General features: G+C 37.7%; 1 protein-coding gene across 2 annotated transcripts in view; it reads left to right on the top strand.

Annotated features, from left to right (window-relative positions):
- stat6 (signal transducer and activator of transcription 6, interleukin-4 induced) overlaps positions 1–14,262 on the top strand; it is a 51,301-nt gene that overhangs the window by 21,104 nt on the left and 15,935 nt on the right. For both annotated transcript variants that reach the window (XM_017487126.3, XM_017487127.3), the window contains exons 6-11: positions 509–600; positions 765–913; positions 4,362–4,496; positions 4,816–4,989; positions 12,004–12,091; positions 12,302–12,424. In XM_017487126.3, coding sequence (XP_017342615.1) covers positions 509–600; positions 765–913; positions 4,362–4,496; positions 4,816–4,989; positions 12,004–12,091; positions 12,302–12,424 — 761 coding nt within the window. The remainder of the gene's footprint in view (positions 1–508; positions 601–764; positions 914–4,361; positions 4,497–4,815; positions 4,990–12,003; positions 12,092–12,301; positions 12,425–14,262) is intronic.

Genomic DNA, 14,262 nt, shown 5'->3' with positions numbered 1-14,262 from the left:
TTTTCTTCAAATATAAAGCACAAAAAGGTTATTTGATTGGATTTAATTTGGATAAAGGCATAAGAAATCTGTACAAACTATGAACCGTGCCATTCACAGCCTTACGCTTAATATTTGTAACTTATGGAATGAGTTCTTGTTAACTTTCGTTTGAGACCATGTTGATGAATCATATAAATTCACCAAATTTTGGCAACAGTTTCTGATATTTAGTGTAAGTGTTTAGATTAACCCAATAATATATTTTCTTGATAAATAGAATGATTGGAAATGTTTAAATATATAAATTATACTACTTGCAAATAAATCTGACGCCACCATTTTAATCTGTTATAGCACAAATATATACACTGTTACTATTTACTTTCCTCTGACCAGTTTGTTTATTTTTGACTCATTATCCTGTTTCCACTCTCGCCATATCCAAATATGATTCATTATACAGTAGTTCTTTGTTTCAGTGTGCTTCCCAATCTGAAAGTATCATTCTCTATTTATTGCTCCACAGGCCAGAATGAGATGGAGGTCAAACAGCCAGATCAGGTCACCAAACAGAACCGCATAGCGCAGCTGGAGTGGAAATATCAAGGCTTCACGAAGGTAAACACTCAACACAAAGAACCTTTCACTGAGCATTTTAGCCTTAGGGGTACCTTGGAGACAAACCTGGCGTAAACAGCAGCACCTAGTTCTGGTATGTGAATGGAGTGGTGTGTTTTTGTGTGCGTGTGTGTGTGTGTATGTGTGTGTACATGTGTACACAGACGCGCTTGCAACTTCTGCAGGAGGCAGTGTGTAATCTGGAGCAGTGTCAAACTCGTCTCATCCACCGTATTAAGTCTTGGCGCTGGGAGCAGCTTCGCTCCACCATTGGCCGTGGCTTCGATGAAAATCTCCTCCCATTGCAGACATGGTGAGCTTACAAAAACTTGCTATTCTGTCTCAAGATTGCACCTACCACAAGGAATGTGTAATACCCATTTATGGTATATAGACGTTGACACAGGACTCTTTTCAAAAATGTTAATGTCTACTAAAGCGTAATCAATAATATTCCTTTTTATTTTTTAATTAACAGCACATTCTAAAATCAGTTTATTATTACTCTTAGATTGTGTAGTGCATCCACCGTACAAGTCCCTATGAATTAGCGATAATGTATTAAACCATATTACTATAAGAGCATTTATATAAACCTCTGATTTGTCTTGCAGCCGGTCAGAGCTGCTGTTATAAATATAAATAATGTGTTAGTACTTTTTAAAATGCTTTTTATAATGATTAATAATACGCTAATCATTCACGAATCAGGAAGTAATGCAATAATAATAATGCAAAGTACAAGAAAGTACAAATTACTTATTTCTTGACCTTATAGGAAAGTGATACCAGAAAAGCTATTGAATTCTACTTACTCATGTAAATAAAATCTACTTTAGCAAGAACAGCAAAGAAACATTCGAGTCTTTCTTAGAAACTAAATATTTATTCTCTATTCAGTTAGTGGACAAAAAGTATCTTAGAAATACGTCACATTCACTGTATATGGTTGATTTTCCTATTTAAAAAAACAAAGCAGGGTGAAGGACTGAACCGTGACAGATTAACACTGATGATAAACCCAGTGAACACCTTTGTTGTTGGTGAATGTGCTTTCAGTCATGTTGCAATGTAAATGAGAACTGCAGTATAACACATGTGCTACACCATGACACTGACAGAACAGGATAGACTGCCATGGTGTTACTTACAGGTTTAAAATTGTGTCTTCATTGCTTTATAATGCTCCGTAATGTGGAATTACCTTCTTCTTATAGCTAATCTAAAAGGACATTTATCTTCAGTACATTTCAATTAATTTTTTTTGTATAGTGCTTTTAACAAGCAACAAGGTCACAAAGCAGCAATATAAATGCATAAAAATTCAGGAAATAAATTTTACATTTATAAAATTACCCCTAATGAGCAACTCAGAGGTGATTGTGGCAAGGAAATACTCCCTGGGATGATTTGAAGAAGAAACTTTGAGAGGAGCCATACTCAGAAAGGAACCCATCCTCATCATAGTGCAATTAAAAAAATAATTCCCTTCTATAACTGTGTACTACATTGTCAAAAAGTGCAATTGTATGACCAAGTTCAAACTATAATGAATTTCCTGAAGTCAATTTTGTTGAAGTTATCACCTGCTCACTGATGGAGACTTAAGTGCAAAACTGTTCATGGCAATTGCAGTCCAAAGCCATTTTCATGGTTTTTAAGTGGTACCATCCACAGTTTTCTCATTGATCTTTAGGCTGTCCATGTGGGGCTATCCTCAGCAACAGCAAGTAATTTCCAAGTGATGAGAACTAGGGCATCAGGATGGATCAGGCAGGTCCAGAGAGCAGCATCTCAGGAGTAGCATGTGTAGCTTGAGAGAGAGAGAGATTATTAGGCATGCTAATTGTCACTTAATGGTTGAGGACAAGGTACATTGTGTGCAAAGTACAAGCAAGAACTCCAGCAAGATTAATAATTGAAAGGGCGAGGCAAATGGTAACAGCCCTGGGACATAAAGTGACCAGCCACACCACTGTCAACACTGTGAAAGTGGGAGTGCTCCTTTACCTAAGAAAAAAATATTCGTAAAAGGTTTGACTAAACAAATATGAGTCCAAAACACCAATTGGAAGGCTTTTTTAAAATTTATTTTATAGCTTTGGGGCTTCGTAAGAAAACGCTCGGCCCCCTGTTGTAACCTTCACTATTTGAGGTACCAACAAATAGCCTGCACCTTTCAATTAAAGTAGACATGACGGATCATAATAGACCAAAAGTTTGCTCAGGTACTGTGGCATGAGACCATTCAGTGCTTTATTGGTCAATAGTTGTATTTTATAATCAATGCGAAATTTAATTGGCAGCCAATACAGGGTGGATAAGATAGGGGTGATGTGGCCATATCTTCTGGTTATAATAAGGATTCTTGCTGATTCATTCTGGACTAACTGGGGCTTGTTTATGCACCTACTGGAAGAGCCAAACAGTAAGGCATTACAATAATCCAACCTAGAGGTAACAGAAACATGAACTAGATTTTCTGCATCATGTAGTGACATTAAATTTCTTTTATTAGCAATATTTCTGAGATAAAAGAAAGCTATGCTAGTAATATTATCTATATGAACTTCAAATGAAAGACTGGAGTCAATAATCACACTAAAGTCTTTTACTGCTGCACCTCATGAACCAGAAAGGCCATCCATGGATAGTACTAGTACTTCTGTCTTATCAGAATTAAGTAAGAAGAAGTTAATTAGCATCCAGTGTCTAATGTCCTTTACACATTCCTCAACTTTATTAAGCTAGTGTCTGTCATCTGGCTTTGCTGAAACATACAACTGTGTGTTATCAGCATAAGAGTGGAAGCTAATACCATGTTCACGAATAATTTTACCCAGACATAGCATATATAAGTAAAAAAGCAATTTGCCTAAAAACAGAACCTTGTGGAACACCAAACTTTACCTTAGTGTGAGTAACAAAAATAAATCAAAATTCTGAAAAACAGTTTAAATAATGTGTAAGGAAGTGGTTGCTCTGAGTGTCCTGAGGGTAATGTTATGTCAGAGAGAGCATTGAGTCTGTTCTTGTTCTCAAGTTGATTTGCATGGTTTAAGCACATCTTTAACATATTGCCATTTAACAGTGAGATAGCTAAGGCTAGAGCCAAGAGCAAATGTTTACATTTCAAAGTGTTTGCACAGTATCAGGAGCACTAATTTAGAATCAATAATAACTAAACTGGCCCAACAGAAAATCATTTGTCTGTCATCAGGAGATCCCAAGTTTAAATCCCGATAATCCCAGAGCTGTTTGTGGCCAGGAGCCAAGGGAGCAAAACTGGCTGTGCTCTCTGGGTGGGAAAGATGGCATAGTCTCTCTAGCTGTCAGAGTGACACTAGTCTGTAAGGTGTCTCTGAGCTCATGTATGTGAAAGAGGGCAGATAGTGCTTTCTCCCGAGGCAGCTTGAGCAGCAGTTTGAATAGACGCAGTGATTAGCACCACGCGTCTCGGAGGAAGCATGAGTTTGCCTCTCACCAGTTGGTAGCTGTCAGGGTGAGTTAGCAAGTGGATGAGAATTGCCAAGACTACATTGCTTATATATCCGTCATACTTTGTTTTGCTTGTTTAATCATATGCAGTGTGAATCCAAACCAAATAACAATGAACTAAAGGCATCAGCTATTAAACTCCTTTTCTCTTCCATTTCATTTTTTTTTCCATTGCTTTTTTTTCCATTTTTACTGCATTTGTCTGCCAAATGCATACCTTTCATTTTCTCGTTCTTAAATTCTCTCTTGCTCTCTATTTTTAGGTGTGAACAGTTGCTGGGTGTGAATGGCAATTTGAGACAGGAGCTGATGTTGGTCAAAAGGGATCATGGAAGTGGTGAACACATCCACAAGCTGGAAGAAAGCCTGAACCGTCTCCTGCAGACTCTCATCCAAAGGTTCATCCACACTTGTATACACTCAGTTTAAACTTATTCTGTTCTTTAGCCTTTGGGCTGGGTTTTATTTCCCCAACAGGAATTTTTTTAGACTGATCGTACTCTTAGTCCCTGACCCAGTGAACTAGTATCAGGTATATTATGTATGTGAGAAAGTACTTGGTGCAGTTATTTGCCTCAGAGGTGCCACAGATGGAGATGTGATCAATAAAAACATATTGGGACAAGTTTCAGAAGAATCAGTATATATTCCTATGTAAAAGAAAAATGCCAGGAAAGCATATGGATTTGTTTCTCATTCTATTCTATGGTTCCTCAGCTCCTTGGTGGTGGAGAAGCAGCCCCCTCAAGTGATTAAGACCCAATCCAAGTTCTCCAGCACTGTGCGCTATCTTCTAGGAGAGAAAGTGGCCCCTGGGAAGCCGGTGCTCCTGAAGGCACAGATCATTACCGAGTCGCAGGCCAGAAACATAGGACAAGGGCTTATACCAAAGTAGGCAAACCCTAACTCTACACACACTTATGGTCATGCAGTAAACAGTACACTTTTCTTTAGGCATATAGATGTATTTTTTTAGAATGCCACAGTTTACTTAATATGTGTAAGTTCCTCTAATAAGATTAATGGGGAAGTTAATACTGTTTTGCACTTTTGCAGCGAGGCAAATTCATTTGTGGGAATTCCCTCTCGGAGAGCAAAGTACCGAATGAACATTATTGTATGAACATGCTTCCATTTATCAAGGCTGATGGTAATTCTCTTGCGCTCAGGAAAAGCTAGTAAATCTGGGAAATGTGTTTTGATTCAGTCCTTGGACTCCGAACACGTGATTGTTTTTTTTTTTTTTTTTTTCTTTCAGATTTAAAGACATTTAAGCTTTTAAATAAGTAATTTTAAACCAGCCACTGGTCTCTAACAGTGAGTAAGCAAATATACTTCACGTTTAATATTTTAGCCGAACCATTGTTTATGATTCAGTAAGTAAGAGGGAATCGGAGGTTGTATAATTCACTTTATTGTTATGGATGCCAGCAACTGGCAAATTTTTATACCATATACGGTCTTGGAAGCGTCTAGAAAATGGAATGAATACCGAGATTCGGAACACTAGGCTCATAAATTTTCTGACTGCAAGCGTTATTACTTGCCTTTGAAAAGCTGTTGTCATTTTTGGTGAAAATATGCAAAACAATTTGAATTGTGAGACTTTTCAAGTGCTAATGTATATGATAAATGAAACTCATTTCCAAAAAATTACACTATTACAAAATTACAGGAAGAACTCAGAACACCTAATGAACTTAAACATGGATTTTTCAGCATTGCCAGGTTCACAAATGTACTCTGTTTAATAGGAGCAACTCGTATCAGACCACCCACCAGACAGAAAGCACACACTTTCCTAAAAATGTTCAAGTAGTGTGATATTTAAAAGCAGTTAGACATTTAGTAAAACATTGGAAACAGTGAAACACAGCACTTGGCGCATCTGCAAGAATTCATAACCTGAAAGACAAGGGTGTTCGAGTGTGTGTATACAATGCAAAAACAATCAGCCACCAAAGAGACCATTTTAACCAAATTTATAAGTAATACCAAAAATTATTGAGCAGAAAAAAAGGTGGTCAATGTAAGCAGTTTAAAGATTTTTGGACATGCGCAGTTATACAACAAATTTGTTATGAGTGGAAACAATTATTAAGGGCATTCTTAGAACAGACATGTAGCTTGTCCTGTTTTTTATCTTTAACCTACTCTATAGCCGAATCAGTACTGGCTGGAGAGAAGTACTTATTAAACATAATATTGGCAGCAGGCAGAAATGCTATTGCTCAAAGGTTTGCACCAGAGACCTCCAACAATGAGCTTTGGAGCTATGAGTCAGCAAAGTTGCTGGAAAAGTTGCTTCCATCATCACACCAAGTTTCTTAGCTGTGTGTGCCGGATGGACTACATTTGGTTTTGACAAGGCTTAGATTTTAGATGATGGGCTGGGACGCCAAAACTGGTGGGGGGGCCCTGGTCAGACAGGGGGCCCAACAGGACCCTATATTTCCTGTATGATTTTGGTATTTAAATGGCTATAATGAATGCCCTCAGACTGTGCCAAATGCATGTGTGTGTCCCCTTAAGTTCAGAAATGCGGCACTTCACAGTTGTGAGTCGTTACATGCATAAGGTAGATGGCAGACAAAATCAGGACACCAAAAGTGGAAAGAAAAACATGAAAAAGAGGAGAGAGCAAGACGAGGAAGACAGCTATTCACCCAGTTTTTCAGAAATAAGGTGATTTATGTTCCCTGTTTTCTGAAACTAGCCCGTATGAAGTTGTTATAATTAACATAAAATAGAAATTCTATCAGTTACTCACCACAATGTTTATCCTTGGAAGTTGGAACACAATATTTCCAAGTATGTACTGTATGTTTTCCCATGCAATCGAGCAATAGTAATGTATCATTGAGCTTCAAAAAGGATGGAAAAGCAACAAGTGACAATAAAACTAGTCCAGTGTTGTATATATTCAAGATTTCCAAAGCCTTGCAACAGCTTTCTGTGAGGAATCGATCGAAATTTAATGTAATCATATAAATCTGCTTCAGTTGTCCCGGGTGAGCTTATGAGAGAAGTATTGTAATGATTCTTGAGTGAATCATTTGTTTGAGTCGATTCATTTCAATGAATTGGAGACTCCCGTTGATAAAACCAGTCTGAATGCTTAATTCACGAATAGAACCGATTTGATTCTCAAGTTCAGCTCACTGATTCAGTGATCCTGTCACTGATTTATATTTATTCATTTAGCAGACGCTTTTATCCAAAGCGACTTATAAATGAGAAAATACAAGCAAAGCGATGTATCAAGCAGTGAACAATACAAGATTTAGCTCATTTCCACATGCTGGTGTGTGAAACTTATTCACTCAGCGAATAATAATAATAATAGTAATAATAATAATAATAATAATAATAATAATAGTAAAGTTCATTGTTCTTGGTACTTGGGGAATAAGAAATTACAACTCGACAGCTTATAAAGACATCCAGACAGAGTTTCTATAGTGTCCGTGTATGAGAGAGAGAGTACAATGGTGTTAATGACTTGTACTGTGTATATATAGTTATTTGTGTAGTAGTTTTATAGTTTCATAGTAATTTATATAGTTATAAATGCATAATTTCAGTTAATTTAATAAATTGTTAAAATTTAGTTCTTTAAAGTCTCTTTTTAAATATGCAGTAATTGTTATACTTATTGATAATGATTGTTTTTACACATGGCAATAAGAAAAGGCAACTGGGGGGTGGGGGCTTGGGGCCTTGGGGCCTGGAGTACAAATTAGCAAGGGGGCCCAGAAACCCTACGGTGCCCCTGATGATAGGTCACCATCCAGGATGACAGACAGATCTGAAAGACAGTGTTTGGAGATAGGAATGAGAGCAGACTAGAAGAGCATGAAGTTACTTACGAAAGCAACAGTACAAGCAGTGGGAGCTCAAGGGTTGAAGATCAGGGGATGAGAGAATGACACAAAATAATAGTCTCATATGTGGATAAATATTACGGTGAGATTCAATGCAGTAGAGCTCTTGGTGAAGACAGCATCAAAGATGTTGCCTGCTTATTGGGTTGGTGGTGGCTGTAAGTGGTTCAGGTCGAAGGATCCAAGATGACTGTGGTCATGGTGCCACTGGAATGGAGATTGTCTCCAAGCAAGATTGGAGAGGTGTCATCCTCTGGAAATGCAGAAAGATGGCAAGAAGACCTGGAGGACGATAGACCACAATGATATGAAGGGTTTTATTTTCGGATTTTTACCACATTTTCCCCCAGTTTGGTCATTTGCTAATTCCCACCACAAATGGATGGAGGAGGGTGATGGCTAGTAAGTGCTTCCTCCAAGACACATGAATCCAGCCACTGCATGTTTTTGAACTACATCACAGGGCAGCTGAACGCACTCAGAGGAAATTGCTATGTGCCCTCTAGAAGCCTAGGATTTATCTAGTGTCACTCTGATTGACATGGTAGAGAGTAACGCCATCCCTCCCACCCAGGACAGCATGTGGACTCCTGGCCATCCGTGGCATCGTCAGAATTTGACTCATGATCTCCCAATGATAGGTTTCCATGTCGTAACCAGGAATGAAATCCCAATGAAATGATTTGAAGTAAGAGAAGAAGCACAGTATTTCCAGGAACAGGAAATAAGCAACAAGAGAAAGAAGAAGCTGTAGAAAGTGCAATATGACGTGTTCTCTGTGAGTATCAGGGAGATTAACAGTGTAGGCGGTAATGAAGTCAGGAGCTCCTTAGCAGCAGATCTATTAGTAAATAAAAACCAGTGCACACACTGCTGAATTAAACTGTGACTGGATACCAGACAGTAGCAGATGAAGTGATGACATGAATTTGTCATTTAAGGCATGATCTACCATGTTCTACCAATCTTGCCCTATTAATAGTCCCCCCCCCCCCCCCCCGCTTTTTATACATACCACTTACAATTTGTATTACTTCCAAATTTTTTTACCACTTCCAACTTGTTTAGTGTTTCGTATGATCCATGTCATTTATGACTCTTAAGTACAAGTGTTTGCTATTTACAGGTAAGAAAAATTACCCAGAGCAAACAACAAATTACAACAAAAGTAACAAAATTAAAAACATTTTACTTCACATGCATTTTATCGACTTCTTGTTACCCTACTGTGAAACTAAAATCATAGTGCACTTAGCTATAAATTGTCCCAAAATGCAATTTTCAGATATTTCACAGTTCACACGCATGCTTGCAATGAAGAAACTGGAGCACACGTGCTGTACTGTATCCAGTGTGGTACATGTATGCACTTAACAGATACATCTTTTCAGCTCATCCTCCCCCGCGCGTTCACACACACATGCCTCAGTGCACGTTCATACATTGTGATCTTAAGAACTTGCATACTTAAACAACTTACACACCAGTTTGTTTAAGATGAGCTGAAGATTAAGTATCATATGTGGCAATAGCCAGGCATGTAGTGTGTGTATCCGCTCACGGCACAAATGTTGTAATACCTCATTACAACATCTGATACCACACAGAAGTGATGAAAAGTCTCGCCAGCCTGTATGCAAACCCATGTTGGAGTTTGAACATTTGCATTACTTACTTCCAATGTATTGCACTTGACCTTTTACTAGCACACATCACTGCAACAACAAACACACTTACAAAAGCTGACAGAATTGAAGCAGTTTATTTCCAGAAAAGGAATGAAACACTTTTGAAGACACATCCAGCGCGTTTCATTTACGCTCTAGAAATTAAGCACTGTTAGTAGTGTTGTGTCTTCTTCTGTACCAGTCTTTACAAGTTCACATGCCCTTCTTTGTCATCACCTTCTTTCCTGTTGCTGGCCACAAAAGCTGACACCGCTTACAAATTGACACCACACGACTCAGCATGGGCCATTTGGGGGAAGTGAGCTGCTGTGAATGCACTCAGATTTGAGAAAAATACAAATGCGGGCAATATTTCTGCAGCTGATTGTACCTGCAGCATCTGTGGAACTACAGTAACGCATGCATCCTACTGAAAAATGCGAATTCATACCATGATGAGGTTTACTGCAGTGAACTGCAGACACATGTTGGCATTTAAAGCGCCTTTTCCAATGCGAGACCCGTCATTTGCGTCGCAAATCTTCTCTTTCGCAGAAATGAATCAGATAAACATTGTAGTTTCGCAAAACTTTTTCTGAACATTATGGTTTCTGGAGCTTTTCAGGCATGCTGTCAGTGTGTTCTGAGAATGTTTGTACATCATGTAGCATTTGCAGTTGAGGTCAAAGGTTTACGTACATCTTGCAGAATCTGCAAAAGTTTAATTCTATTTTTAAATAATAGAGATTATAACAATTGCATTTTGTTTTTTATTTAGTATCGCCCTGAATAAGCTTTTTCACGTAATAGATGTTTACATATAGTCAGACACAATAATAACTGAATTTACACACATGAACCAGTTCAAAGGTTTACATACGCTTGATTCTTAATACTGTGTGTCATGGATACCTGGATGATCATCGACTGTTTTTATGATTTGTGATAGTTGTTCACGAGTCCCTTGTTTGTCCTGAGCAGTTAAACTGCCCACTGTTCTTCAGTAAAATCCTTCAGGTCCTGCACATTCTTTGCTTTCCCAACATCTTCTGCATATTTGACCCCTTTCCAACAGCGGCTATATGATGTTGAGATCCATCTTTTCATACTGAGGACAACTGAGGGACTCGTACACGACTATTACAAAAGGTCCAAACATTCACTGATGCTCAAGAAGGTAACACGATACATTAAGAGCCAGGGGGGTGTAAACTTTTGAAAAGGTGATGATCTGTGTAAATTGTTAGTATTTTGTCTTCTGGGAACCATGTAAATATCTTATGTAGCTTCTGAAGGGCAGTACTAAATAATAATAATAAAAAAAGATCTTTAAACAGAATGAGAACAGTTTACATGATCATCTGCAACATATTTAGTTGAACCAGCTTAAGAAACATTTACATGCACTTTCTTCCTATTCTGGGAAGATTTGAATTAGAAAGTGTGCCTACAGTGTATCTACATCTTAACTGAAACAGACAAGCAAGCAGCTTTTTTCTCCCCAGACGCCTGTACGCCGGGTACAGGCTTCATAACATTTACATTTACATTTACATAACACTGTTCGATGCAGCTGAGTGATGCAGGAGAGCAAACAGCTTTTTAATCACTTTCGTTATCATTAAAATTAAATGTATTAGATATGACACTGTAGACCTGTTGAATCTTTTTTTTCTGCCTTTATTGTGAATCAACTGAAAAAGTGCCTCTTTTCAAAGCGCATCCCTTATATAGATAAATCAGTCCATACAGGATTTCGCAGAGTTTTTTTTTATGATTGTTGCCGCCAAAAATGATTTTGCTTCGGATATTTTCACATTTTGTGATGCAATTTGCAGAGCTTTTTGTGCTTTTTTTGTGGAAAAGTACTTGAATTGGCAAAATTGCAATTGCACTAAATTGTTTTGCACAGTCTTTCACAGTGATGTTTGTTAGTAACTGATGTTAACTACTGTATATACCTGTCTAATGATGGAGTTTATTTCACCTTAATGAACTCAAAAATATTATCCATATACCTTGACCCAAAGCGATTGTGCCATATTTTTCCAAGATGGAAAATTCGAGATATAATCAGCAGGAAAAACCTTATTAATGTGAGCTATGGGAAGAGGGCGGGGCTTCCAGAGGTGTTAAAATGCCTGCTTCTGTCAATCATTCCAGATTTATACCTCTTGGCTTATCTGGCATTTTTTTTTGGGCTGGGGGAGAAGACCGTTTTTTTTGTTCGTTTGTTTTTTTTGAGTGATAACTTGCATAACTAGAGTATACATTTTATGTTGCTGTTTGATCGTTGTGCTCAATGATAAGAGCTAATTTCCTCTCTCAATGATTTTTAAAAAATTATTTTTCAGTGAGAATGTAGGAGACCTGATTAACAGCACTGCCATCTTAGAACACAACACAACCAGCAAGAGCACATGTGCAACTTTCAGGAATATGGTTTGTACAGCATAAGCTCTTTTTTTTTTCTTTTCCAACATGCAATACACTTTCTTATTTTCCTGGAAGGCTAGGTTAGCCCTCTGCTCTCAGTGTTGTATAAGATTTAGCGAGCAGTGTTGTCATCACCTGATTTTGGTGGAAAGAACACTTAATTGATCAGAATTCTGCTGGTAGTTGTTGTAAGCTGTCCTTGTTTCTCTTTTACAGTCCATCAGGAAGATCAAGCGTGCAGATAGGAAGGGCTCGGAGTCCGTAACGGAGGAGAAGTTTGCTTTGCTTTTCACTACAGAGATAACCATCACAGGCTGTGACAGTCCTTACAGTGTCCAGGTACCTCTGCATTCTTGCATTGTTTTATTTATATATATATGTGTGTGTGTGTGTGTGTGTGTGTGTGTATGTATATATGTGTATATATATATATATATATATATATATATATATATATATATATATATATATATATATATTACTTTGTAATGGTTTGCACTGAAAAATTAAATCAGAGAATAGAGAAACAAAACAGGGAGTGTGTTTACACGCTAAACAATCTTATTACTGAGAGAAATGATATATTGGCATTAAATCGATCAACATGTTTACATATGCTTAAATAAATGTCTCAGATTACACAGTCTAGATCAAAACATGGCCTGCTGCCTTGTTTCACTACCTACTCAACCTAGCAAAAATTATATTGAAACAGATGGTAGTGCCTACTATTAAGCATTTTTGAACTAAGCATTTTTTCACTATCTAGAATTCACACCAGATCCATCGCATAGCAATTTCCCACATTCCATGCTGGATAAAATCTACTCCTGTGTACTGTGTTTGATGTAATCAGGTCTGTGTCTAAAACATAGATTCAGATACGTGTCAGGCATTGGCCTTTAGTGCAATTCAGCAACTGACTCCCAATCCCAAAATGTATCATAGTGTCAAGGCCTACAAATACTGTATGTTGGGGGAGGGGGATAAAATAATACAGAAGAAAAAATAATAATAATACAGAGCACTGACAAGATGGAAGACTAAGGACATGTGTGTTTTTAGCAGAGATACTTTGTAAACGTTCAATTTCAATATTTGGAAAGTAGATACACAGTCTGAAATGTTTTTCCTAGAAATATTCTGTTCTACTTTCAGAGTCTAGGTTACTGGTGGTAATCAATAGACTAGATAATATCTTAAAAAATGAATAGCCTTAGATAATGGCTCTTAAAGGCAAGATTTGAGTTTGACACCACTGGTCTACATGAATCAGTGAAAATTTTTAAATATGACATACGAATCTCTACAGCGGCGTTTCATCCTGCCAGGATACACACAGAAAAAGAAAAATGGAAGTCCTGTTACTGTTTAATGTTCTGTCACAGTTTTGCGTGTTTTGTATACACCTGTTGTGCTGTATTAAAATCTGTTCAAATTGTATCACTTGTGTGGTTGTGTCATGGTCAGTAGGCAAGACCTGTCAGGATACGCTGACTTCCTCAGTGATGTCAGCAATGCTGTTTTGAACAATGCTTACCTGAGGTATTACACTAGTAGCAAAAAAAAAACAGGTTCCTGTGTAGTGCCTTCTACCAGGCACCGAAACCAAATCTGGGCAAAATATTTATTTTTCACCCATGTGATGCAGAGGTCTCAAATTACAAAGAAGCAGTATGTTAAGCAGTAAGCAGTATTTCTTGAGGTAATAATAGTAATGGTATTTTATTACACAATGATAACATGACAAGCATTCACACCATATTCACAAGATAGATCTGGTTGATGGTACACAACCTGATGGACCTGTTTGTAGTAGCATGAGGATTTTTGTGTTTTAGATAGAGACCGCAAAAGTATCAATCAACATGTAAGTCGCTCTGGATAAGTCTGTCTGCCAAATGCTGAGCATGTGACTATATTGGAGGCAGTGCTTGAGCTTTATCACTCTGATGATAAAGGGAACCGCAGATGTTGCTTTTCAACAGCTTAGTCAAGAACCTGAAGAACTGGTAATGCCCAAGAAAGAAACATACTACTTAGTGCCACCTGCAGGGATGTTCAGCAGAGTGAGGAGAGCTCATTGGAACACATAGCAAAACTCACCTGTGATTTTTTTATTGTACTATTTCCAACAGAAGGAAGCCATAGGGCAACTAAAACTTTAAAATGTACAT

Source organism: Ictalurus punctatus, chromosome 15 (genome assembly GCF_001660625.3).
Source record: "Ictalurus punctatus breed USDA103 chromosome 15, Coco_2.0, whole genome shotgun sequence".
In the NCBI taxonomy this organism is placed as follows: domain Eukaryota; kingdom Metazoa; phylum Chordata; class Actinopteri; order Siluriformes; family Ictaluridae; genus Ictalurus; species Ictalurus punctatus.
This window is presented reverse-complemented; position numbering and strand designations above follow the sequence as displayed.